Genomic DNA, 27,351 nt, shown 5'->3' on the forward strand with positions numbered 1-27,351 from the left:
TATGAAAGAAGAAAACAATTTATTTCAGCACATACACAGCCTCTGAACTGTTAGATTCTGGTCTTTGAGGAGGAGGTACAGCCAAGCTGGCCTGGCCCTCACTGCTGCCCTGAGGCAGGAAACACAGCTCAGCCATCCTTAAAGAAAAGGATGTCTGAGACCCAAGGCCATGAGAGGGAGTTAAGTGCATCAGTCCATCAGACTGCCTGCAGGGCCTGAGGGGGCCCTTCTGCTCCTGTTCCGCAGGAGAAGCTCTTCTGCCTGGCTGACTCTTGGAGTTGAATCTCTCTAGGACATCAAGGACATCTGTATGTACTTAGGAGAACCAATTCCTCTTTGGGTCTCCAGGAAAACATGGTCATCTGTCCATTTTTGGGCTGTGGCACTAAGACCCTGGCACGCCATCCCCAAGTAGTCCACTGGTTACATCCTGAAGACGGTTTTGTCGCAAAGGAGGCAACTGAGGGTATAACTCAAAGCCCTCGGGCAGGGCCACATTGGGAAGCTTGTAGTAGAGAAGATGCTGCTTGAGGCACTGAGGAAAATGACAGACACAGCTGAGTGAGTAGGAGAAGGCAGCTACCCTCCTGCCCCCTATCTGCTGATACCCTGCTTTCCCTCTGGGGGGTTTCCTGGTTCTTCTGCCCCAACCTCTGCCTCACCCACCTCATTAGTCAGTAGCCAAGTGTTCTGGAGCATTCTCCTGCTGGCGGCCACCACTGAGTCCTAGGAGCATAAAGACATAGAGCTGTAGAAGACCCCACTAACATCCAGAAAGGGACAGCACCTCCCACCAGCTCCAAATACCAAATCTTTCTTACCTCCCTAGCATTCTCCTCCCCTCCTTCCCTAGAGGATCTGGGCTAAGTCTAAGTCACCAGTTCCCTCCTCCTGACACCTCCTTACTAAAGTCAGGACATAACCTACTGAGCTCTTTGGGTCCTGGGAGAAGATGAAGCTGTTGACATGGGCCACAGCCACCACGTAGAGCACAGGGCACCAGCGCAGGCAAAGAGAACCCGTCGCCAGGGCCTGGAAATAGAGTTTCAGGAGCTCCAGGTTATCTTCGGGGGGTGCTGTGTAGTTTTCCAGGGACACAGGTAACTGGAAGGAACAAAGAAGACACTTGGCTAGGAAGCTCCCTTTCCTCTTCTGGAGGGAGACCCCGAGTGAAGGCCACAGGCAAATACTCAAAGCAGGAAGGGGAAGTATACTTCTGCTAGGGTGGCTGAACACCAAGGCAAAAGAGCTAACAGCCACATAAAACCCAAACCACAGGACCAAAGGGGTCACGATTCCACACTGGGCTCTGGACTACTAAAAACTGTGGCTGAAGTTGGTGCTGGAACATCCAAAGAGTGTGGAAACAGGCAGTTTTAAGAGAAGCGGTTACAAATTCCTTCTTATACCACCACCACAGCACTCTTCCTAAAAGGATTCCACCCATGCTCAGGAACATACAATTGGCTTCCTTGCTGCTTACAGGAGGGAGCAGGTCAATTCAGAATCAAATTCCTCACTGCTCCCCACCCTTTGTCCTGGTTAGGTTGGCTCATCACTGTGCTCCCTTCATCTTTCCCAGTCCTACTCATCCTTCAAGGCCCAGATCAAGCCTCTGCCCCCAAACCTCTACACAAAGTCCTAAAAGTCTTAGTGCAACTTAAAGCTAAAGTAGCTTAAGTTTGCATCAAGACGTCTGGGACACTGCATGAAGCCTTCCTTCCCTACAGCAGCCCACATTCCTCCTCTTACTCTGCAGTCCTAAAGCCCTAAAAGTTAGAACCATGTAAGTTAGCAGCATTGGATGATACAATGTATTCTAATGGACTTTGTTGTGCCCTGCTGTGTTCAGGTTGACTGTAAGCTCCTTATGGCAGGACTGTGGGTCTTTGTGCTTCTTGGGGACGGCCTACAACGTACAAAAGAGCTCAAGCACAAGAGATGTGCCCCAACCATGGTAGGTGGGGGATTACCTGGGCAAGGGGCAATCCAAGGGCTCGAAGGGCTCCCACATGTTCCCCAAAAAGGGAAAGTCGTAAGGTGACACTGTAGCGGCGCTGCAAGGGGAGCAGAACCAGGGCCCCGAAGAGAGGGTCTCCAAAGGAGACGGCTTCAAAATGCTCAAGGAAGCTGGTATAGAGGTCCGGGAAGGAGGCCAGGCCAGGCAAGGGACAGTCTAGAGTGAGGAGAGACAGTGCCTGGGGCTGGCAAAGCTGGGCAAGCAGGGCTGTGATGTGCTGCTGGATGGGGGCCTCCCGGAACAGGTCGCTGTCCATCAGGAATACACACATGAGCCTCGCCAGACGGGCAGCAGGAGGCACTGCCCGGAGGCTAGAAGGGCGCCAGCTCTCCAGGATCAGCACCCACTGCAGGGCACGGGTGATGGTGCCCAAGGAGCTGGGGGCAAGTGTCTCAGCGGCAGGACCAGAGGCCTGGTGGTAGAGGTGAACAAGAGGGAGGAAGGGCCAGTCTGCGGGCAGCAGCGGCTCCTTTGGCAGAGGGAGTAGCAAGGAAGGAACGTGAAGGGGCTCGCCCTGGTATAGGGCCTGCGAATGCAGCAGGGCAGGGCGAGGCAGTGTGCAATGTGCCAGATAGCAGCCACGAATGCTGGGGAGGTCCCGGCACGCTTCTGCCAGCAGGGCCCCTCGCTCTGTTCCAGGCCTCCTGCTGCTGCCCAGGTTTAGCTTGTCAGAAAAGTCAGCTGCCTCAGGTCCCCCTGAAGTCCCTTCCCTGTAGCAAGGTGAAACAAGGAGAGGATCTCTGTCAGCAGTCCAACAGCCCTGACCATCCCTAAGTCAGCTGAAGCAAGGCTTCCTAAAGGCCCCTCAGCTCCATTCCCAATCACATTCCTCCCTTCTGAGCCCCAGACTTACGGGAGGGATTCTGGCCGGAAGACAGAGCCCAGCAACAGTTCATGGGCCAAGTACTCGCTACCTGGCAGCAGGCGACTCAGAAGTGTTAGTGCCACAGTGTGATAGAGATTGGCATCTGGGCTTGGATCTGGTCTGAGCCCAGCCTGCAGAGCAGAGGACACAAGGAGGGAGGCAGGTGGTAATATCAGACGTGATAGAGGGCCTAGGCAGGAGGCCATGAGGGAGGTGAAGTTGATACAAACTTGGGGATTTCGTTTCATACTGGGCAGAGGACAGAAGGGGAAGGAGAGGGATTCTGTTAGGGAAGGGGAAGGCTAGCAAGGTGGGTCAATGGAAATAGCAAAGTAAGTAGAGAGCAGGAAGGTTAAAATCATGGGTGAGATGAAAGTAAGAAAGGAGAAAGAACCAGAGGATAAAAGCCCAACAAAACTATCAACTTACCATTCTCTGGGCCAGCGTGAGCACCAGGTACTGTAGGTGGTATTCATGTCTCAGAGCCCATGCAAAGAATGGGGTGAGGCGGGGAACAGGAGGGGGTGTTCCACACTGAAGCAAGTAATCTCGGAGCCCTGGGGTAGTCAATACCGAAGCAAGCTGCGGAGAGAACCTGCTCAGCTCCTGGGGTCCAGGAGCTTCTACCGCTTCCCCAGGCTTCCTGTCTAATCCCAAGGGAGACAAGCCAGAAGGGGGCTCTGCCTTGCTTGCCCACTTGCTCCCTTCTTTTTTCTTTATTTCCATCTGCTGAGCTCAAGCACCAAACCCACATCCAGAAACTCTTTGTCCAAGGACTTACCTGGCCACAGAGTCCCTTGTGAATTCGGGCCAGGGTGTTGAGAAGGGAAAGGAGGGAAGTGAGGAAAGAGAAGGATGAAGATGATCCAGCCAGACTGAGTGGGGGACAGCCTCCCACACAGCCCAGGGAGACTAGGTTAGGGATGGACTCTGGAGCTGGGGCACAGGCCAATGGGTTGCAGAGTGGGGAGCAGTGCCTGGAGAGAACAGGACAAAAAGACCAGAATTAGACTTTCTCAAAGTACTCCAAATAATGGTATCCTGATGATATCCCTGGAAGTTCTATCCTAGACTTTCTCCTCCTCCTCTCTCCCTTGGTGACCGTCAGCTTTCATATGCATGTGACTCAAATCTACATTTTTTAACTACTCTCCTGTACTTCAGTCTTGTATAATCAACTGCCTGTTGGACATCTCCTCCAGATGTCCTGTAGGCATCTTAAAACTTAACAAGTCCAAAATGAAGCTGATTTATCTTCCTCCACCCAATAAGCCCTCCTCCAGAATTCCCTTTTTCTGTTGCAGGCCCCACCAATCTCTCAGCACTTCCCCACTTCTGATTCATTCCTGAATGTCCTCTCTTTCCCATCCCACACTCCATCAGTTACCAAGATGTGCTGCTCCTAGCTGGGCAGCATCCTTCACACTCAGCCCCTCTTTATGCACACCTCCATCACCTGAGTTCAGACCCTCACCACCTGTCACCCAGTTATTACAACAGCATCCCAACTGTTCCTCCTGATTCCAGTTTCTTTCCTTTCTGATCCATCCTTCACATAGCTGGCCAAGGGGGAAGGGGGGGAAAACCCTTCCTCAGGCCCAGATTTGGCCATGTTGTGTTCCTGATCCAGAAATCCTTAGCAGTCCCAGTGCCTGTCCAAAAGGCCTTTAAAGGTCCTCCCCTTTCTAGCTTCTTACCAACCAATTTCACAGTATTTCTATTTCATGATATTCCCTACATTACAATCAACCTGAACTACAGGCTGACCCTCAAACCAGATATTCTCTCTCCTTCCCATGCTTCTTTCCAGACTGTGTCCCATATCTGCCTTCTGAATTCTCTTCAAGTTTAGCTCAGATGATACCTTTATATAATCATACCCACTGTTAGGGAGACTTGGTGCTCTCATCAACCTCTTCCAATGACTTTTTCTCTACTTTTCTATATACCTCTACTGACTCACTTAGTAGAATGTAAGTTCTTTGAGAGCAGAGACACAAGTTTTTGGCATTGTATTCCCAGTGCCTAGCATAGCAACTTGGTGCTAAATAAATATGTGTAAATGAGCTGAACTGAAAAAAGCCAAGGAGGATGAGAAAAGAAAGGGTTTTGTTTTGTTCTTCTTGGCATCTTCCCTAGAGAGGGGATGGATCTAAGAACAAGGAAGAACCAAGAGCTTCTGTAAAGGAGAGCTGTTTCTTTTTGGATTTGTTGCTAACACTTGGGGGGGAGGTGGGGGAAGCGCCACGTGGGCTCTGCCAAGGCATACAAGGGCCTGAAGTCTAAGCCTGCTCCCAAAAGCACACCCAGCTCCCTTGAGCAGGAGCTTTTCAGGCAGCATTGGTCAGGCGGTGAACGTGCAGCCATGTTCCATCTGCCTGGGCAGCACTCCTCCAGAATTGTGTTGTCCTCAAAGGTAGGACATGGAACAGGTGAGAGATACTATGTGGGAGATGGTGCCTTGCTCCAGGTAATGATACCTGAGGGAATCCCACAGGCCCTGAAAGGCAGGCTGACTCAGCAGGGGCAGTACCAGTTCCTGTGAAAGTCGCTCCACATCTTGAAGACACTCTCCAGGACACAGCTTTGGCTAGAAGGAACCAAGAAATACTTAAATGAGCTGAATTACAGAGGAAGTCTCAATCCTACTGGAAATGTTGGTATCTCTGGATAGATCAGGAACCAACCCTACTCTACCAACAAAGCAAAATAAATAAGGGAGGAGTTTCAGGTTCTTCACCCTGGGAAAAATATCCTGGGGCTTCTTGTGGCTATAAGCCCCAAACACTCAGGGGGGCCTATGAAGGGCTAAACAGTTGGGATGCATAAGAACCCCTCTTTGGATGACTCCGGTCTTCTGTGAATCCCCAACATGCTCCTTTGAAGTTCATTTGGGATAGAGAAGGCAGAAAGAGGCAAGAAAGAAGGTGAACACAGTGGACATATAGAGTTCAGGACATCTAGGGGCTCACCTGCTGACTCCAGGCCTGATAGTAGGCTGCTAGGTAGAGCAGGCAGGCAGTAGGCAATGGGGTCAGGGCCCTCCAGCTCTCAAGTTGGGGTAGCTCCTTCAGAACTTGCCGAAGAATTGGTTCTAGGAGAGGTCGAAGACCAGATACCTGTGCCCAAGTGATTGAGGGAGGGACAGGTGCTGGGTTGGACTCAGCAGGGTTACTACAAAGATAAAAAGAATAGGTAGAAAGTGAGGGCTCACCGTTCCCTCCTTCATCTCTACTCAAGTGCTCCAGGAGTTTGGGGGCATTGGAGGAAAGCAGTTCAGGGCTAGAGCCATTATTTCTCCGAGGCAATGTACTGTAGTTGGAGCCCCCACCCTTAGGGCAGGTTCATAGGCTCGGACTCACTTGCTGACTGGGGCCTGGAGCTCTGTGTTGCGGCTGCTTGATGCCCGGGTCAAGCAGGTGAGCAGAGTGATTAAGGCTGACATTCGCTGCATGGCAAGTCGGCGATGGGGCTGGATACTCAACTCCTGGGGCAGGGACTGAAGTGCCCGAATCAGTATTGGATAGAGTTCCCTGTTAAAGAAAGATGTGGAGAGGATACTATCCAATATTTATTGAATGCCTATTGTATAAAGGGGTCCTGTGCTTAGTTCTGGAAATACAAACTGGCAAAAGATCCAACATCTGCCTTCAAGGGGCTTGCTATCCAGGTGAAGGGACAAGAGGTGTAATCACTCCAGTACAGGATAAATACCAAGTGAGTGGTGCAGGGTTATGTTCTGCAGGGACTCAAGGAAGGGAGGGAGAGCCATACAAGAAGGCTCCAAGAGGAAGGAGGGCTTTGAGTTGTTTCTCAAGAAGGTAGGAATAGAAAACTGGAGAAAATAGAGGGAACACACCCCTCAGGTTGGACATATCCTTTTTCGATGACTTCTTTCTCGAGGCTTTCTTTCAATTTGACTCAATAATTATGTATACAGTTTTTATTACATGCAAAGCTGCTCTAAGAGATACAGATAAAAAAAGGTATGATGCCTTCACGCTGGAATATTGTACCCAGACTATGTGCTTTCCTCTGGGATACAGGGCTGATCCTGGGACAGGACCCCCTACAGTGCAAAGGACACTGGTTTTGGAGTCAGAAGACCTGGGTTCAAATCCTGGCTGTTTACTACCTGGAGACCTCCCTAAGCCTCCTTTTCCTCACTAGTAAAATGAAGGGAGATGAACTAACAATAGCTTTCTAACATTTATAGAGAGCTTTAAGGTGTACTAAGCACTTTATAAAGACTCTCATTTGATCCCCACAACAATCCTGGAGGGTAAGTGCTTTCCCCCCATGTTACAGGTGGGGAAACTAAGGCAAAAAGAAGTAAAGTGACTTGCCTTGGGTCAAATAGCTGGTAGGTTTCAGAGGCTAGATTGGATAGGTCTTCCTGACTTTACACTGTACTATTCAGCCAAACTCTAAGGTCTTTTCCAGTTTCCATGATCCCTGCCATTACATATACATATGGCTGCCCCAAATTCTACTCACACCTTCCAGATGATACCTGAATATGGTACAGATAAAGACACTAGCTGGTTTCCCAATATTCACATCAGAGATGTATCAGAGAAGCCAAAGAAGATGCTCCATATACAAAATAGAACATTTGTTTTCTCGAACCCCTTCTCACCTGTAAAGGTCCCCACCCTGGCCATAGGTAGCAGCTACTGCCCAGAGCCTAAAGGACTCAGTGTTCAGTTGCTCAGCCTCCTGGATAGGCATGGCCAATTCCTGGGGGGCCACAGACACAAATCGACACAGGCGACTTCGAAGATCAAAACCACTCATCTAAGAAAGTATATCCAAAAACCAGAAGGCAGATCAGAGCCCCAAACTCTCCACATCTTTGGACAACCACCCACCCCCTCCACCACCATCACCACCACTGGTATCCAGAAGGAATATAACATTTGTGGCTCAAATAGGGCTAAAAGATTAATTGCTGGGACTATCCATCTGGATCCATAGTATGACTTAGTTCAACAGAGACCTGACCTTTCCATTTCCCACTCTGGTATTGCATTTCAGGTGTAGAGGCAAGGATTCATTCATTCCTTCACAATTGTAGGGCTCCTACTATTTGTAAAGCATTATGTATAGGGGGTACAAAGATTAATGCAGAGGGGAAGGGTATGGGTATGTCCTGATGAAGACAAAAGTTTTTAGCTCCAGGTGAGAAATGGGTATATATTTCTGAGTATCTGACTCAACAGCAAAAAAGTGGAAACAAAACAAAAAAATTTGTTTCAAAACAAATCAGTTGGGGAATGGCCACACAAACTAGGGTATAGGAATGTAATGGAATATTACTGTGCTCTAAGAAATTATGTATGCGATGACTTCAGAGAAGCATGAAAAGATCTATATAAAAAACTGATGCAGAGTGAATTAATTAGAACAAAAAACCAACATGCACATATAGTGATTACAACAATGTAAATGGAAAGAACAACCACATGCTAAAAAATCAAAAGTGAGCATAACATGAAAAGATCAGACAGGACACCCTCAAATATGTTTGCAGTTGTTAGATATTGCACATTTTGGGATTTTTTTCAATGAATTCGCCAGTTGTGCTGATTTTTCTCCCCCTTTTTCTTTTTTGTCTTTAGAAAATACTGTATGAGATAGTCCTCTGGGAAGGGGAGAAGGAAGGATAATGAGGATAACAATGATGATGTAAAAAAACAAAAACAAAACCAGAAGATATTGCTACACTCAGATAGACTTTTTCAATCTTGTTCTTTTGGCGACCCATTCCCTATTGTTTTAATTCAAGCTTTGGCTTTTGTGCCTTGCTTACCAGACGGGCAGAGATATTTCTGCCAGCTGATGCCAGGACACGAAGCAGCTTCATGGCAGCAGCACAGGGCATGCCATGTAGGCGGGAAATTGGTCCCTCCTCCACAGGAGACCAACTTGAAGGCAAGAACTCTCGAACTAAGGTCTCTATCAACCGAGGGCACTCTAACACCTAAATGAGGGAGGACAAAGACACTGGGAATCAAGGCACAGATTTTGATTACATCTCTCCTTCTCTCTCCACCTCCTACCTTTTCATTACCTTTGTGGCTGATTCTAAAGAGTGCCTTGCCACTCGGATCAGCACAGCAAGAATGTCCTGGACCACAGTGGAGGAAGGATAGGTCACCTCAAGTAGGTATCGAAGTCTAGGCAGCAGTTGAGTAGCCAGAAGGCCCTAGATAGGGTCAAAGGATAGAGAAATACTGACAAAAACAGGTAATCCAAGAAAGCCAAAGCTGCCTGCTCTCTGGGAATATCCATCCTCTCCTCAACTCTTTTCCACTACATGTTCTCCTAGATCCCTGGGCCTATTGTTAGATGCATTTGCATGGATACCAATCTGGCCCCTAGTCATCCATACTTTGATGACATCATGTTGGGCCAAATCTGGTGGGGGCCGGGTCTCTTGAGGGTTCTTCTTTCTTGCTTTTTCTGGTAGGGTTTCATCTTCCTCTTCTTCTTCTTCCTGCCATGGCATTAAGGGAAACACAGCTGCTCCCTGATACCAGGAGAAGGTGTCATCCAGGAGTTCCTACAGGAAGAGTAAATGTCTAGAGGTGAAAGCAGTCCTAACCTGGGTCCCAAGACAAGGGGATGCTTGTGTTCCCTTCTCCTCCTGCTGGAAGAACATGCCATTTTTCTCTCTCTCCTTTGGTCTTTGGACTGAAGAGCTGGGTTGAACTCCTCTATCATGGCAGAGAAAGATAACTACTTCCATAATGAATTTGCTTCATTCCAGGTTCCCTGCCTGGATAGTCCTAGTGGGTGGTCCCCTTGAAACCCCCTACCCATATCTGACTTCCCTTTGCACTTCCACCAAATGAAGAGGGAAAGGTGCTCTATAACCAAAGGTTACCTCATCTCCAGGGGATACCAACAGGGCCCGCAGTGCCCATACAGCAGCTGCAATGACACTGTCCACACCGTCATCCAGTGAAAAACGCAGCAGGAAGAGGAAACCTGCATCCAGCAAAAGGCGCAGGACACTGTCTGTCAGCTGACTCCCAAATTCCCCTGCCTGGGCCTGGAAAGGGTCCAGGGGAAATATTCAGAGAGGACAATGACCTCAACAATTCTTTAGTCTTTCCACTGCATACCCTAGGCCCTCTGCCCCTCATTTCTCACACTGACACCCATGAAGGGAATTTCTGAATTAGTGAGACAGGATAAGAAGAGGATGTATACTGGTGAGAGAAAAGAACTGAGAAAGAAAGGAAATAGTAGGGAGAGGGAGTGAAAGCTTACTCACTTTAGAGATGATTTGGGCCAACACTTGCAGGGCCAGTGCTCTCTGCTGGGAGATTTGGCTTCGGGCCAGATGAAATATCTCTTGCAGAGAGTATCCTGCTCTCTGAGAGGAAATGAGTTGATAAGATTGGTGCCCAGGCCCAGGCCTAGGGCTTCTTAGCATCCCTTGCTCTATGATGGCAAATGATCAGAGGGTACTTTCCCTTACACTATCCGTGTTAAAAACCCTTGGCCAGGTTTCCCAAGCCCCAAGCCAGCACTGTACCCATGACTCCACACTTCTTGGCCCAGGCTTTACCTCTGCTTCCTCGCCGTGGTGATGCAGGCCTAAATGAGTGGGTAGGTCGACATCAGGGGCTAGCAGCTCTCCCTGGAGACTGAAACGTGCCTGCTGCATCCCCTGATCCAAAAAAGAAGGGGTTGTAGCCCTAGGTACCAGCACACTAATGCTCCTCCTCCTCCTATTCCTTACTCCTACTACTTTCTTCCTTTACCTTCATCTACTCAGGCTCAAACTCCTCTATCAGGACATAGGTCCAAGTCAGGGTGGAGACAGAGAAGAGAATAGAAACTAGTCTCTACCCAAGAAGAAGCAAACGTTGTTAGCAGAGATGCCCCTGTCTAATCCTTATCCCCTTGAAAAACTTCTTGGGCCCACTCCTCACCTCCTGGGTTTTCTGCCGCCTGAGTGGGGGCAGATTCTGTGTCCACTGAAGCTTTTCCAACTCCACAGTGTCCATGTGAAGCCATTCCTTGTGAGGAGTCACAGGCAATTCTGGAGCTGAGGAGGAGTACAAGGTTAGATCATCTATTTAGGGAGTCAAGGATCAGGCTCTGAGGTTTTACCCTACTCAAGGGGATTTAACCAAAAATTGGAAGGTACCACAACCAGTCTCCCACCTCAGATTCAAGAAGCAAGCATCTGCCAGTTGCTAGACAACTCACATTTGTCAAGAGAGATCTAGCCATCCTTTGAAAAGAGGAATAAGATGGTGCCTAGACTGCAGCAATACAAAACAATCCCAGAGACTCATGATGAAAAATGCCATCTGCCCTCTGAGAAAGAACTGATGTAGTCTGAATGCAGACTGAAATATACTATATTTTCTTTTCTTTCTTCTTTTTTTCCCATTTGAGATCTCTTCCCCAAAACGACTAACAGAACAATGTTTTGCATGATTTCATGCATAACATCTATATCAGATTGCTTACTGTCTGGTAGGGGGAAGGAGGGAGGGTCAGAAAAGAGAAAGAATTTGGAACTCAAAATAAAAAAAAATGAATATTAAAAAATTATGTTTATATGTAATGGAGAAAAGATAAACTATTATTAAAAAAAAAAGATGGTGTTTAAAGAAGCAAGGTTCCCATTATCCCTGTGTCATCTGATCCCAGGAGTCAGAATACAGAATGGACACCATGTGTGTAATGGGGTTGGGGGTAGTAGAAAAGGAAGAAATTATACTACCATAGCAAGTCACTCCCCTCCTCCACTTCCAAACCCACAGAGACATAACCTCTATCTTCTCTCCATCCCTCAGCCTCCTGCCAGTCCTGCCCAGCTGCCCTTAAGCTATGCTAGGGGCAAGAGGTTCCCAGCGCCAGTAATTAGGTTTGTTCTTTTGTTAATCACTAATGAAATCATCCTGTTCCTGGAAAATGATTGCTCCCATTGGTCCCTCTGCTTCTGGTCTAGCATACACACACAGATCGTAGTCATGCTCATGTTGGCAACATCCTTTCCCCACCCCCACCAAGAGCAAGGGCAGAAGGGACCACAGGGATAGAACCAGCCCAGGCATCCAGTTCTAATGGGTATTAAAGCCATTCCAAGGCCAGGCTCTACCATTAGTGTCTTTTTTCTTAAGCTGTGGTGAATCTTCCCAAAAACTAGAGAGAGGGTAAAGCAGGAGAGATCCAAAAAGAGGCTAAGAAGAGAAGAACATGCACACCTACAAAGGACATTTTGTGGTGGGACTGAGGCTGGACAACCAGGATGGGAATGTTTTCTTTTTTGCCCCTTTGATTGGTTTGGGACATAGGGTGCTCTTTCCCTCACTACTCCAAACCTGAGGTGGCCAGCTCTGGCTCTTTCCTCTTTGATTGACTGGGAAATGGTGGCCCCTTTGGCTCCTTTTGGTGGGTCTCATGGCCAACAGTCCTTGATTTCTCTTCCATAACTTCCAGTCCTGCCTGACCATTGGTGCTGCGTTGAGACTTCAGGAAAGCAACCAAGCTGGGATCTGGAAGGCACAGGGAAGGGCAGGCAGGGTGAATGAGAAGAACACACATATCCATCTAAACTTTCCTAGATAATGACATGGTTTCTTACATCTCTACCTTTGAGGACTGAAAATAAAATAAATTCTCTACACAGCAGCAGCCCAAGTTTCCTTGTATTATGTGTGTTCCTTATTCTTGCCCCATTCAGCCACCAATCCCATACAGTTAATTAACAGAGACAAAGAAAAGGGCTTTATGGAAGAAGTCATCATTAGGAGGATGAATGTCTTTCTCATTTCCTCCCAATTAAGAGATGTAACTAGTCTTTCAGCATTATTAAAGCTGAGGTTCCAGGAAGGCTTTAGCCACGAGGGCCCTGATCCCCCTACCTAGCTGAGCCAGCAGTCTTTGTTGCTCCTGAAGGATTTCTTCTGGGCTCAAGGCATGTAGTTTTGCCATGTTCTCTTCATGGATGGCCTGAATCTCACGGTTGGTCTCCTGGCTCCGGAGGCCCTCTCCTGTGATGAGATGGGGTCCCTGGGAGCTCTCGATAATCTCTGGAACACATGAGGCCTGCTTCCTAAGCCCTGGTACTTCAGACATTTGAGATCCTGAAAAAGATTGTTGATTTGATTCAATTCAATTAATATCCATTTATTTCCTACTGTGTGCTAGATATACTAGGCACTGGGGCTCCAAGCATAAAATAAAAAACAGTTCTTAACTTTAAAAGTTCTTAAAAATTTGGTATCACAATAGGAGGAAACAACATGTAAACAGGCAATTAAAAATAAATACAAATTAATTTTGGGGGCAGGGTAGGTAAGAAATAAACCAAAGGCATCAAAAACGTTCCCTGTAAGAAGTGGCATCTGACCTGAGTCTAGGAGGAGAATTGGAGGGTTAATAAAAGAGGCAGTAAGGTGGCTCAATTGTTAAGAGTGCCAGACCTGGAGTTGGATGGACCTGGGTTCAAATTTGGCCTCAGATACTTCCTACATGTGTGACTCTGAGCAAGCTACAACTCCAATTACCTAGTCTTTACCTCTCTTTTGCCTTGGAAATGATACTTAGTATTGATTCTGAGGCAGAAGGTAAGGGTCTAAAAAAGAAAGAAAGAAAGAAAGAAAGAAGCATTCCAGCATACAGCAGAGCATTCTTAGCACAGAGGAGGGAGAGTCAGAGCTATCACCACCAACTTCTGTGAAACTATTAGGTCCTCACACAAACTCAATAACCACTTCTCTCCCTCTCACCTTCTACATGTCTCAGTTCTCATTAGACCTAAGGCTTCCTAGAGGTGGAGAGCACATAATAGCTGCCTTTTACAGTGTTTTAAAAGGTGCCTAGAAAGCATCTCCTCAGCAGTCCCTTTCTAAAAAACTTTTACTTTCTATCTTAGTACCAATTCTGAGAAAGAAGAGCAGTAAGGGCCACACAATTAGGAATAAGTGATTTGACCAGGGTCATACAGCTAGGAAATGTCTCAGGGCAGATTTGAACTCAGATCCTCCTGACTCCAGGCTATTCTGTTGTGCTATCTAGCTACCTCCTCGACAGTCTCTCATTGTATCCTCACAATAATCCAGCAAGGTAAGCACTCCTGACAACATTAAGCCACAAGAAATTAAGTGACTTGCCCAAGGCCATAGAGCTGTCAGTACCAGAAGGGGGATTTCAGCCAGTCTCTGGCATCTGAAAATCTAGTATACTTTTTCTTTCTTTAAAAATAATTTTAATTAATGCCTTTTGGCTTCCCGTTCATTTATGAATCTCTAGCCTCTTTTAGAGGGCTGCAAGTGGCAGCAAGTCTTGCCTTGTGGCAAAGATTTCAAAGGAAAAGAAAAACAGTTCAGGAAAAGCAACAAAAATGTCAACTGGATCTGACAGTCTAATGCAGTATTCCACATCCATCTTCTGAGGCACACATCATCCCACAGCATTGGGCTTCATCTTATCATGTTTGCATTTGTATAATCAGCTTACTTCACTTTCCATCAGCTCCTTTTGTCTTTCCATATCCAACTCCCCCTTCACTCTGACATACTGGCTGGCTCTCAGCTCAACTTGTTTCTGAGTGTTTCTCCTCTTAATTTTGGGGCTGTAATCTGACCCTATCCTGCTGTCAGCAGTTTGGGAGATGAAGGAAGGGACCCTTCTCTCATATCACTGCCACTACAATTTTTGAAAGAGGTTTATTCTTGTCTTCTCCAATAATCAGGTAATTTGTCTCTTTTCCTTTGGGACCCAAATTGAACCCATACACAGTGTCACTATCTGCTTTGTGCACAGGAGTTTAAGTGGGGACATGGAGACAATTCCTACTGAAGTCCAGCCCCTATCCCAGTGCTGGGACCTGGGAAGGTTTATCCCTCCTTTATGTAGCTTGGTTGCCCTCTGCTCCTGGGGATACATCATATTTGTGTCAAGATTTAACACAGAAACCTGATCTACTACAACCCTGCTATAACCCAGAACTCCCAAACTCAAGTGGTTTCTCAGCCTCAGCTGCCCCAAAAGCAAGGATTACAGGCATATGCCACAATGCCTGGTCCCAAAGCACTTTCCAAATAGGATGGGAAGAGTATAACCACAAGTATATCCCTGCAAATTCTCATTCTAAAGAGCCTTGCCAACCAGTCTAAACCTCTCAGATGATAACTCACCTTCTTGTTGGCTCTGGGTAGGCACAGTCATCTCCATCAGTGCGATATTTGCTTCAGCATTTCTCCGTGCTGCAATCTCCTGGGCAAAAATGCTTCTCTTTCCAGATGTTGCTGTTTTCCCCTGGAGAGCAGGGAGAAAAAGCTAAGTTAACAGTGACTAGCATTTCATCATGCTTCCACCAAGGTGTCTCTAGGACATATTCAGCCTTGGAGGACCACAATCCTGGCCCTTGGGAAGGGAGGACAATCTGAAGAAATGTTTACCTAGCTTACCCAGAGATGTTCAATCATCTCACCTATCTCCTCCTACCATCTGTCTGGGATCCCACCTTTGTTTACCTGGGTGACTTTCTGTGAGCGATGGAAAACACGGGGAAAAGCCACTCCACTGGGAAGAGGCAGGGTCACAGTCATTGCACTGGTATCATGTTCCTGGGGAAACAAAACAAAATGTTCTAAAAAGGTAAAGTCTCCATTCTGATCTCATTGAGAAGCAGAGGACCCACAGTCTGTAGATGAGAAGCAAATTCTTCCCTTCACCCTTACAAATAGAGTGGTGCCTACCTTGCATTCTACCTGGCAGGAGAAAAAAATATATACTTCTTGAGATGGTTCTCCCTCCCCTTCTTTAACAATGGAAACTAAAGTACTTTCAATATTGACCCAATCTATTGATTCTTAGAACATTCTTTTTCCCAACCAAGATAGGCGCAAGACGCACAATAATCTTAGTGAAGACAGCTGTGATGTGCCGGTCATGTTGATCTAGCCTCTCCTCTGGGTCCTGGTCCTCAGGTGTGAAGCCTGGACTAGGCCTGGCCCTCTTTGGGGGAGCAGGAACTAGAGTGGGAGGCAAATCTGGAAGCTCTGGCAAGACAGAACAAACAAACAAAAAAAAAAACATAAGACTGTCCAGCCCTTCCCAAAAAGTCAAGGCTGAGAGGAGACTATAATGCAGTTCAGCAAATTAAGAGTTCATAGCAACAAAACAGAAAGTTGTCTACAACAGGTAGAGACACTGTCGGACTTGGAAAAGGTTATAATATAACTGAGGATGTGGTGCGTTTAATGGAAGGGGGTGAAAGGAGAGGGAGAGAGGGGAGGTGAGAGAAAGAGAGGGAGGGAGGGAGGGAGGAAGGAAAGGAAGGTGGATAGAAGGGGAAGAAGGAGGGGAGTGAGAAACTGAGATATTATCCAGGAGGTAGAGTCCCAAGGGGGGTAGGGGGGGACATGCTACTCATACTATCTCATCCCTGGGACATGACAACTTACCATCTAAAGTCACCACATCTCGTTGATCCTGTAGAATGGACTGTTTTTCATCAGCATGCCTGCCCTTCTTGTTTACCTTCTTTGCTATTCTTACAGCTGGGTTAGCCCCTGAAGAAAGGAACTGGTTCTGGAATCGCAACAAGTCCACCTCAGACTCTCCTGGCTTTGGTCTTGATAGCATTTTGTTGCTGCAGAGTCCTCCCCACTGAGATCTGATCCAGGCTTTGAGATTCTCTTCTTATTCCCAGCTAGGAACCACATAAGAGTCCCTGTGAGATTTCAGCACAATGGATAAAATTTGGCCAGTCCTCAAGAACCACTTCACTTGACCCTTGCTTCTCTGTGTTCTACCCTGATACGAGTCTGTTTCAACCTTCCTATGTCATTTTATTTTTACTCCATCTAATCCAACCCTCCCTACTACTCTTGCCCCTTTTTATCGCAATTTACAGGTTGCAAGGTGTTTCCATCTTGGAAAACTCTGTGAGAAGACTGGTAGTGGATGTCTTATTCCCATTTTCCAGAGGCTCAAGGACTTGCTCATGGATATAAGGTTAGTTTACTCTTGAGCTGAGACTCAGACCCTTTTGCTCTTTTATGTTTCTTATGTTATTTTACTTTACATTATTTTGCCTTTATTCAATAAGTATTGGCTGAAACCTTCATGTCCTTGGAACTGTGCTAACTACTATGAGAATTATAAGAAAAATAAAAGCCAGGTTTTGGGTTTGTTTTTTTTGTTGTTGTTGTTTTTGTTAAGGAACTGAAAATCTGAAAAGAAAAAACTAACATACATGAAACACATGAAGAACAATTTTATGGTGGTGAATAGAAGTATAACAGGTATAATGATCCTATTTTCCAAAACCAAGAAATTGGGACACAGAACCTGACAAGGGATCTTCCTCTTACAAAGCTTCACTAAAAGTATACTTTCTTTTCAGAATTAGGTCTGTCCTGGAAAATCCAGGACAATTGGCTGCTAAAGATAGAAATTCAGAGAAGGAAGGGATCAATGCAAGCTAAAGAAGGTGCTTCTTGGAGAATGAGGGGACAAGTGAGGCAATGAAGGATCCTAGGAGGAAACACTTGAGAAAGTATTTTGTCATTTCTGTGCAGATAATGATAAGAATAGCAAACATTTATATAAGTACTTACAATGTGGCACAGTGCCATGCTTTACAATGATCTCTATTGCTCCTTACAAAAACCCTTTGAAAGATTTGAAAGATGATTTTCAAATCTAAACACAGTCTTAATCTCTCTTCTGGACCAGTCTCCCATCCCTTACTGCTTGTTGGCTACCTCCAACTGGATGTCCCATAGGCACCTCAAATCAACATGTCCAAAGTAGAACTTCAAATTTTTTAATTTCAGTTGAGGACATGGCCATCCTTTTAGTCACATGGGTTTGCAAACCTCCATGTTATCTTCTCTGTACTTCTCTCTGGGTCTGATACTACTCTTTCCTGACTCTGTTTTACCTTACCATGCCTTCTTAGTCTCCTCTGCTAGCCTTCCATATACATCATGCTCATTAATAGTATATGTCCCATGGGGCAGCCAGGTGGTGCAGATGATTGAGAGCCAAGCCTAGAGATGGAAGGTCTTGGATTCAAATATGACCTCAGACATTTCCTAGCTGTGTGACCCTAGGCAAGTCACTTAACCCCCATTGCCAAGCCCTTACTGCTCTTCTGCCTTGCAACCATTACACAGTAGTGATTCTAAGATGTAAGGTAAGAGTTTAAGAGTTAAAAAAAAAAAATACGAGCCCCCAAGGCTCATTCAGGGTCTTCTTTTTTTGCTCTATACTCTCCCACTTAAACTAATCCAATTATCCTTCAATTAATCATTATCATCTTTATGTAGATGACCCCAGGACTTTACATCTAGCTCTAGCCTTTCTCTTGAATTATAATCTCAAATCACTACCTGCCTTTTGGATGTCTTGGAATGGATGAAATAGCTGTCCCACTAGCATCTCAAATTCAACATGTTCAAAATCAAATTTATCTTTTCTCCAAGTCTTCTCCTCTTTTGAACTTTCTCATAATGTCAAAAGTGCCACCATTCCATTCATTTGACATAGGTGAGATGAGACCTTGAGACTGAATTCCAGATCACAAGATGTCTAGGCTACACAGGAAGATTATTATGATTTTTTAAAAAAGCTAAAACCCTTACCTTCTATCTTGGAATCACTTCTGTGTATTGGTTCCAAGGCAGAGGAATGGTAAAGGCTAAGCCATTTGGGGTTGGGTGACTTGACCAAGGTCATACAGCTAAGAAGCATCTGGATTCCTATTTGAACCCTGGAACTCCTGTCTCTAGGTCTGGCTCTATTCTCCAAGATTATTAAGGAAACCCAGGGTTTGATGGCAACAACAGTTCCTGGGATAGAATCAGATGAAAACAACACAAGTTATTTTCATGTGGTCATTGCAGAACCACAGGATGTCCACTTAAGGAAGGGACTTTTAAATTTGAATTACTTTTTCCAGAAGAATACTCAATAGCAGCAACTAAAGTACATTTCATGAACAAAAATTTGTCACTCTAATGTAAACAAGTTAGGAAAAATATGTTTAGACATTTTGAAAGATAAATGGTTTCCAGTGTTGCAGATCCATACAATGCTGCTCTCAATCCAAGCTTTAAGTGCTCCCAATCCAAATGATCTATTAGCAAATGAAGCCCATGCCACAGAAACAGCCAGAGCATAGACTAATATGGATAATATTTAAATTCAGTCTCAACATCAAGTGTGTTTCACTATTTCTGTTCTGTCAAGACCTCTTCCTTCTTTTGTTTGCATGTAATAGACATGATTTTAGAAATATTATAGAATAAAAACCCAGGCCTTCTTCAGTCCTTTGGTGATTAAATGAACATTAGCAAATCTGTCTTGTCCTGATTTACTGCTGCAACACATGAGCAGAGGCCAGAAGAATCATCTGTATTGTTGTGAAATTGTTTAAAAGCAGTGTTCCAGCTCTGCTTTTATTCATTTCTCTCATCGTGGTTTAAGCACATATAAGCACTGTAAATTAAAGGAGTTTTTGATTAGCTGCAGTGGGGGAGGGGTGACTTTTTTTTCCTTACAGTTTTTTGAGTTCCTCTTCCCTTTTTATTATGTTGGCAATTGCTCTCATTAAAGCAGCTAATCAGTTATATTTTAGAATATGTTCTCTAGCCAAGTCTAATTCCTTGGATGCCAAAAGATGGACAAACTTAGTTATTTGAACAAAAAAAGGGAACTTTAAACATCACATCCCTTACTAAAATAATATATTTTCTGTCAAGTGTAGAAACCTATCTTCAAGAAAAGTTTGTGATCATCACATTGTATGGTTTGTCTGGAAACCTCTGTAAATCTTATGTTTTAGTAAAATATTCTGTGTCCCTAGAAAAGAAAAGAATATCACTATTCTCCTGGTTACTGAGGCTGTACAAATTGGATGTCATCCCCAAATCCTCACTCGACGCTCCTCTTACATATCTATTGCCTGTTCTTGTAATTTCGAACTTTATAACATCTCACATAGACATACACTTCCCCAGTTCACACAGCTACCACCCTGTATGTTCAGGTCACAATCATCTTTTATCTGAAATCCTGCAATAGCCTTCTGGTTGGTCTTTTTGCCTCAAGTCTCCAATCCATCTTCCACTCAGCTGCCAAAGTGAATTTCCTCAAGTTAGGGTTTCAAGCAGATCTGACCAAATCACACTCATAAAGCAATATTGGCTTCTATTACTTCCAAGATAAAATATAAGTCATCTATTTGGCATTTAAAGTTCTTTGTAACTAGTCCTTTCCTATTTTTCCAGTCATTTTATACTTTTACTCCCCTTTATAAACTCTAAAATCCAGGTACATTGACTTGCTTGCTGTTCCTTGCACATACTGGTTTAATTCCAGAATATCTCAAAATAAAACAAAAACTGCTCTCACTTATCTCCTATCTACTCCTAAATACCCCTAATTTAGGTTTTCATTCCTTCTTGCCAGGATTATTATAAAAGCTTCTCAGCTTCTACTGTCTTCCATTACCAATCCACTCTTCACACAGCTGTCAAAATATCTTCCTAAATAAAGCATAAGTCTAGCCATGCCAATGCCCTTCTCAAGAATTTTCAGTGGCTTCTATCACTTTTAGAATAAAATATAAATTCCTGGATTGGCATTTAAAAACCACCTTTGCAATCATGCTTCAACCATAACTGTCTCCCCTTGAGGAAAGCTGTAGTTTGTAGAAGCTATGTGTGGAAACCTTTATTATAAGATTAGCCCTGATGGTATTGAAGCCATCATGATAGTGTCCCTTAAGGGAGGCTGTAAACTTATAGAATATATTCATGGAAAAATACTGCCAATATCATTTTTCAAAGGTGGGTTCAACTATATCCTTAAAAAATATATTGTCTACCACCAGATTGTTTTTCTTCCAGATAACAGAATCCCCAAAATAACATTTTGTCTACCATTAGATTGTTTTTCTCCTTGATAACAGACCCCTAAAATATTTTGTCTACTGCCAGATTGTTTTTTCTCCTTGATAAGAAATCCCCCAAATAATATTTTGCCCTGACCCCAGGACAGCCACCCAAAATCAGAGTATAATAGCTGTGCTCCTCCTGGAGCAATCCTTTCCTGCTGAATGTCTCTGTGGTCCCTAATATTCCCTCCCTTCAAGCAGAACTTGAACTCCCCTCCAACAGGAACACACCTTTCTGCTGGGGCACCCACTTCCTGCTGACTGTCTCCATACTTCCTAATACAGCAGTGCCCTTATGTGAATTATGTTCCATGTTAGTGTGTATGCTTGAGTCATTTGTTGGGTCCCTATTCCTTTCTCTCCTCTCTTCCACATTACTTGCAATAAAACTTTTGCATTAAACTGACTCCCATTGATTTTATATGATATGAAATCATTAAGGGGTTGTTTTCCCCAACTTTTCTGGCTGGCCCAGAGGACCTTCTGTAGACAAACTGGGTATTTGTGAAGACTTACATTGGGGAAACTTTCAGCTTTCAGTTCACTATAGAAAGCAAGGGTCAATAAGTGGGAATGCCTATCTTCCTAGGAGGGACTCTCTCATGCCAGAGGGCTGTCACAAAACAAGGTGCCTTCCTTATCTCTAGCTCTCTAATATCTTTAGGGGCTACAGTCTTCTTTCAAGGTTCAGATCATGCCCTCTCGCTTACTTCTACTTATTAGTGCTTTTTCTCCCCTCAAATTACCATCTACATATTTGTGTATGTTTTATACCTCTATAGACTGTTTTTCTGCTTGTCTTTGCATTCTCAGCATCTAGCCCAGTGTTTTTTTTTTCTTTAAACCTTTATCTTCCATCTTAGAATCAATACTATGTTCCAAGGTAGAAGAGCAGTAAGGGCTGGGCAATGGGGGTTAAGTGACTTCCTCAGGGTCACACAGTTAGGAAGTATCTGAGGCCAGTTTTGAGCCCAGGACCTCCCATCTCTAGGCCTGGCCTTCAATCCATTGAGGCACACAGCTGCCCCCTAACCCAGAGCTTTTTGCACATAGTCGGCACTTAAAACACTCTGGATTTACTGGATACAGAATGAAAAAAGGTATACAGACAGGACTGAGCATGAGTAACTGGAAGCAATAGTGAGAAGACTTGTTTTACTAGGGCAGAGTTATTACTGGGAAGGATTTAGGAAAGACAGCTGGCTAAGTAAGATGGGGGGGGGGGAATATAAATTTTAGAAAACCAGGCAGAGAAGAATAAAGCTCTTCTTCATAATGCCTAATTCTTATTAATTTTGTTCTCCATAAAACCAAAGGTAGAACTGGGAACAATCTAACAAATTTTTAAAAGGAGGAAAAAAGTACCAAAATAAGTTCAGAGGATGAGAGAAAAAGAGGTTTTGATGATCAAGGCCAAAAGAAGATGTTAAGTAATATTGTCTCATAAAGCAGAGAAAACAGTAGGGACTAAAATACTTAAAGAAAGCTTGGTAAGAGTTAAAACTAAGCAAATATTCAGGGGCAGTTAAAGATGAAAATGAAGGAGGACAACAAACAAAAGAAAAATGTAAAAGAACTGCAAAGATTTTCACAACAAACTTTTTTGTTTGTTATAAAGAATATTAAGGACAGTGGAACTACAACAGTCAGACATTAACATCCCAGACTCAGATGAGCTTAGGGAGGAGATAGCAATAGCATTAGAAGAGAACAAAGCTGAGAAAACAGCCAGATCTGACCAAGTGCTCACAAAGGAGAGTAGATGTTGAAGGTGATACCATTGTGAGGTCACTAATAGAATCACAAGGTATCTGACAGATAACAGGGAGGTGGAAAAAAAAACTTGTTAATATGGGAAAAAAGGTACAGAGAACATTGACAACTATGGACCTATTTATCTGTCCTACTTTCCCATCTATATAAGATATTTTTATTAGAATCATCTTCACACACTTTGAAGACTTGTTCAATGAAGGTATTATTAACTGGAGAACAGTCAGGCTTTCACAAATGATGGACCACATCTTTACCACCACACAATTGTCCCACAGATCCAGGGAATACAAGATCCTACTTCTCTGAATGCTTGTTATTTAAAAACCTTTTGATTCAGTCAAGCAATGCTACTCTTTATTCTCAATCCCTAAATTTGTTTTGGTATTGTTCCTCCTTTTTAGGTTGTTTCAGGTTCTGGCTTTGGTTTTATGGAGAACAGAATTAAGTAAAGAGAAACCTTTTGGAAAAAAGTTCTATTCTTCTTTGCCTGGCCTTCAAAATGAATGGGTTCTCTTCCCATGTTCAATTACCCTTTAATTATTAGTACATTAATAAAAGATAAAGCATAAAATAGGGAGATTATAAAAGCCAAAGGTGTGATGAAGATCTAGTACAGAACCCATGGTGAAGAATGGTGAGGTTTTTTTGGGCAGGGGGGCTCCTAACTTGGGGGAGGTATGGGAGCCTGTGAGTTTACACTTACACTTAAACACACACACAGTATTTCATTATAATTTATTTCCTTTGTTATTCATTTACTTTTATGTACTTAAAAATACTATTCTGAGAAGGGATCCATAAACTTCAGTATCCTGCCAAAAATGTGCATGACACAAAAAAAAGTTAGGCTCCTGTGTTCTAGAGATTCCTGTTTTCAGGTTGATTGCATTAAGATCCAAAACAATGCAGAAAAAGACTTCAAATCCAGAATTCTTTCCACTACTACATCATGATTCTGAGAGAGAAATGGATAGGAGTAGGGGGGTGTTGGGAAGGGAAGTTACTAGCAACAAGTTGTACAAGGCCTTGAATACCAGGGAGAAAAAAAGCTTGACTGCTCTGATTTGTTCATTTGGCCCAAAATATAGATTTGATCTCTAAATTCTTATTTGGTAGGGACCATGTCTTTTTTTTTTTTTAATTTTATAATATTTTATTTGATCGTTTCCAAGCATTATTCATTAAAGACAAAGATCATTTTCTTTTCCTCCCCCCCACCCCCAGTAGCCGACGCGTGATTCCACTGGGTATCACATATGTCTTGATTCGAACCCATTGCCATGTTGTTAGTATTTGCATTAGAGTGTTCATTTAGAGTCTCTCTGTCATGTCCCCTCAACTGCTGTAGTCAGCCAGTTGCTTTTCTTTTCCTCGGTGTTTCTACTCCCACAGTTTATCCTCTGCTTATGAATAGTGTTTTTTCTCCTAGATCCCTGCAGATTGTTCAGGGACATTACACCACCATTTATGGAGAAGTCCATTATGTTCGATTATACCACAGTGTATTAGTCTCTGTGTACAATGTTCTCCTGGTTCTGCTCCTCTCGCTCTGCATCACTTCCTGGAGGTTGTTCCAGTCTCCATGGAATTCCTCCACTTTATTATTCCTTTGAGCACAATAGTATTCCATCACCAACATATACCACAATTTGCCCAGCCATTCCCCAATTGATGGGCATCCCCTCGTTTTCCAATTTTTGGCCAAAACAAAGAGCGCAGCTATGAATATTTTTGTACAAGTCTTTTTGTCCATTATCTCTTTGGGGTACAGATCCAGCAGTGCTATGGCTGGATCAAATGGTAGATATTGGACCATGTCTTTTTAGGGCTTGTATTTTGTAAAGGCGCTTGCATGCTGTAAGCATTAAATGAATATTCATAGATTAACTGAACAAAACACCCACAGGTATGCTGCTTACTTCAGAAAAGGCAGTCATTCCAAGCTGGTCCTACATGAGTGGGAAAAAGGCACTTTCCTATTATATAACCATATGGTACAGTGAAAAGAACACCTACTTTCTAGCTATCTTCAACCTGGGGCCCTTCAATCTTGATTGGTTAAAGTTCTCCATAGCTACACTGCCACAGACCCACATGGCTGTTTTCTCTGGATTATCTTCATAGGATGCTACTTTGTGAATATCCTGTCTCCTCCACCTCCCCCTTAAAAATTAATTTGAAATTCTGCATCAATTAATTGCCCTAAGGCTCAAACTATCAGATCTAGAACTTCCCTAACCAAAATAGTCATCCAGGCCAAAAATCCCACATTAAAATCTAAGTAACTTGAGGACTGGGTCTTTTCTTTTTTGGATCCATATCCTCAACATTTAGCATAATGCCTGGCACAAGTAAACACAACTAATTCTAATTGTTGGAACAAAACTACAAAAAGGACAACAACAACAAAAAACTCCAACCCAATAACAACAACAAAAAGTGCTGTCAAGTCTTGGGTGTGTTCTCCCCCTGAAAAAGTATAAATCTCCTGGGGAAATCTAAATCATCAGAAATGTTAAAGTTTGAAGGCACCAAAGAAAGCAGTTATAAGTTCTCTTCCTGACCATAACCCTGAACCAAATTTTGCTAAGAAACTGAAGCTCAGGCAAGAGACTACTTTTGAATAAGGTTGCATGACTTATAAGAGCCAGGGCTAAGACTTGAATATCACTCTAGTAAGCCAATGTCCTCTACACTACATTACAATAACATTGGCTATTTTCTTTAATTTACAAAGAAGTTAAATATTTCACAATTGAGTTCCAAATGCTTTACTATAGATTGTCCAGACAGCATCTTGCAAATGACAAGTTGCCCAAAAATTCTAACACTAAGTTTTGACTCAATAAATAAGCAGATTAGAATCGACTTCTTGAGGTTGGGGGCTTTCAATCCTGGCATCCGAAAAAGCTCAGAACAGGCAGGGGAAGCAGTAGAGTCTGGAAGTGGAGTCTGAAGACCTGGGTTCATATTTGACTTCAGATACATACTAGGTTAGAATAGACCTGACTTTGTCAAGAAAGTCTCATTCCCCAGCCTGCAAGCCCTGGGTGATAAGAAACACCACTTCATCAGGGATGAGGTCGACCTGAGTCTGATTCCACAGTCCCTGGTCAAGTCACTCAACTTGTCTGCCTAGATTGTTCAGCTATAAAATGGGGTATAATAGAAGGCCAAATAAGGTTAATATTTGTAAAGCTCTTAACTTAGCTCAGTACCTGACACGTAGTGAGACGTTAATAAATGCTTCCTTATCAATAAATTTTATCGATTGGGTATTCAAGTAGTTTTTTTCAAATCGTTTCCCAACAAAATAAAAGCTCTTAAAGACCAGGAATTGACTGTTTTGTCTTAGTATGTACTGTAAATTGTTCAACAAGCATTTATGAAGCGTTTCCTAAGTGGCAGCCACCACGCTAAGTGCTGGATTAGGGAAAAAAAAACAAAAACAGTCCCTCCCCTAAAGAAAGGTACAGGTTTATAATAGGGGTTCGCTAAACGCTAACTAAATTGAATTGGGGTTTTCCTCTAGCACAAGATGAACTTTTTAGTGGTGTAGACCATAGAACTCACAATTAAATACTGGAACTCACCCAAATCCTACAGGGAGGAAGAAGAGAAGAGAACCATGCCAAGGGACCCCATAGGTGCAAGCTCCCTGGCCTGGACCTCTCCTCCTTCCCATCCAGATCCCCAGGAGACTCCGCCAGTTCTCCACACACCCGGGGCGGAAGCATCTACACTCCCCACACTCCCAAGCATTTCTCGAGCTCTCTCAAAGAGAAGGCGCCAGAATTGGGCAAATGAGTTAGGAAGTAGTCTCAGCACTTGGGCTGGGGCTGAAGTTTCCCCCTCTTTCCTCCCACCCCCCCGGGAAATCGTTCACTCGAGAAGCCCAGCTAACCTGCTCTAGGGCCTCCTGGGCGCCGCCATCTTGCCCCGCAGCAGCGATCACTTCCGTAACTATGAAAGTACTTCCGCCCCGCAGCCCAGGGCTCCTCCTCTCTCTGGAGTAAGTCCAGCCCAGGGGGCGCGGCGGGGCTAGCACTGACGGGATGATGGGTGGGGCCTGTAGTTCTGCTCTATGAGCCTAGTGGTACTAGGCGGCGTGCGTGCTCCAGCATCTCAGTGCCCTCAAAATGATTCTGGAGTTATTAAGAAACAATCTTTTATGTCATTGCAAGTACACTCTTAGTTCCACGCCATCTTCTGCCTTACACTTCCTGGCTCCGTCCTCGTACGCTGTCCCTCCCATACTCTGTGACCCAGCCAAGTTGACCTTTTCTCTGTTCTTCATCAAACAGCTCTCATCTCCGGACTTTTTCACTGTCCTTGCATCGTGCCTGGAATGCATTCTCCTCACCTCCACCTCAAAGAGGCCCACTCTTGCTTTAAAACGCAGCTCAGACCAGAACCCCTCAGGAGAAAGCGAGATGAACCGACAGAGGGACAGAATGCAGACCGTCACTAAGACCAGTGTTTGACAAGCCTAAGAACCCAGGGAAGCTCATGGGCTTGTCCATGCCAAGCACGTCTGGGGGTTCCTCCACAGCGTTGGTAGAAAATGGGAATCCTCTCTTCTTGCTATGGTGCAAGATGGTTGCAAGCTTGATGGCTCCTTCCAAATGCTCATGAAGTTCTACTTTAGCTCCGCTCACAGAGCAGAACTACAGAACAGAACCCTTGGCCAAGTGTGACTTGTGAAAAGTACCACAGCTCATCATGGTTCATGCTGGAGAAGCAGGG

At 44.3% G+C, this 27,351-nt stretch overlaps 1 protein-coding gene across 3 annotated transcripts; it reads right to left on the minus strand.

The window, feature by feature from the left end:
- RPAP1 (RNA polymerase II associated protein 1) lies at positions 1-26,630 on the minus strand. Of its 3 annotated transcripts, none has more exons than XM_007480141.3 (25): positions 26,510-26,630; positions 16,328-16,575; positions 15,777-15,922; positions 15,395-15,487; positions 15,056-15,176; positions 12,779-13,000; positions 12,236-12,409; positions 10,832-10,947; positions 10,465-10,566; positions 10,168-10,269; positions 9,775-9,942; positions 9,280-9,450; positions 8,959-9,093; positions 8,698-8,868; positions 7,525-7,682; positions 6,248-6,418; positions 5,858-6,059; positions 5,366-5,475; positions 3,667-3,862; positions 3,315-3,467; positions 2,874-3,016; positions 1,974-2,730; positions 928-1,104; positions 667-726; positions 1-535 (listed from the first exon to the last, which is right to left on the minus strand). In XM_007480141.3, exons 2-25 carry the CDS (start codon positions 16,506-16,508, stop codon positions 386-388), a joined length of 4,179 nt encoding a protein of 1,392 aa, XP_007480203.3. In that variant the 5' UTR covers positions 16,509-16,575; positions 26,510-26,630; the 3' UTR covers positions 1-385. The 3 variants fall into 3 exon arrangements, with proteins under 3 accessions (XP_007480203.3, XP_056666273.1, XP_056666274.1); XM_056810295.1 differs by having other exon boundaries at positions 16,328-16,596; positions 26,510-26,592; XM_056810296.1 differs by lacking the exon at positions 26,510-26,630 and adding an exon at positions 26,199-26,456.
- Between the last annotated feature and the right edge of the window lie 721 nt (positions 26,631-27,351).

This window comes from Monodelphis domestica, chromosome 1 (genome assembly GCF_027887165.1).
Source record: "Monodelphis domestica isolate mMonDom1 chromosome 1, mMonDom1.pri, whole genome shotgun sequence".
Classification (NCBI taxonomy): Eukaryota; Metazoa; Chordata; class Mammalia; order Didelphimorphia; family Didelphidae; genus Monodelphis; species Monodelphis domestica.

Excerpts from the sequence above, each read along its gene's own strand:
- RPAP1 (XM_007480141.3), bottom strand. The coding sequence starts at position 16,508 with ATGCTATCAAGACCAAAGCCAGGAGAGTCTGAGGTGGACTTGTTGCGA. Across the intron at positions 15,923-16,327 it reads AGATGTGGTGACTTTAGATG|AGCTTCCAGATTTGCCTCCC; the intron begins GTAAGTTGTCAT and ends CTGTCTTGCCAG. Across the intron at positions 3,468-3,666 it reads ACAAGGGACTCTGTGGCCAG|CTTGCTTCGGTATTGACTAC; the intron begins GTAAGTCCTTGG and ends TTCTCTCCGCAG.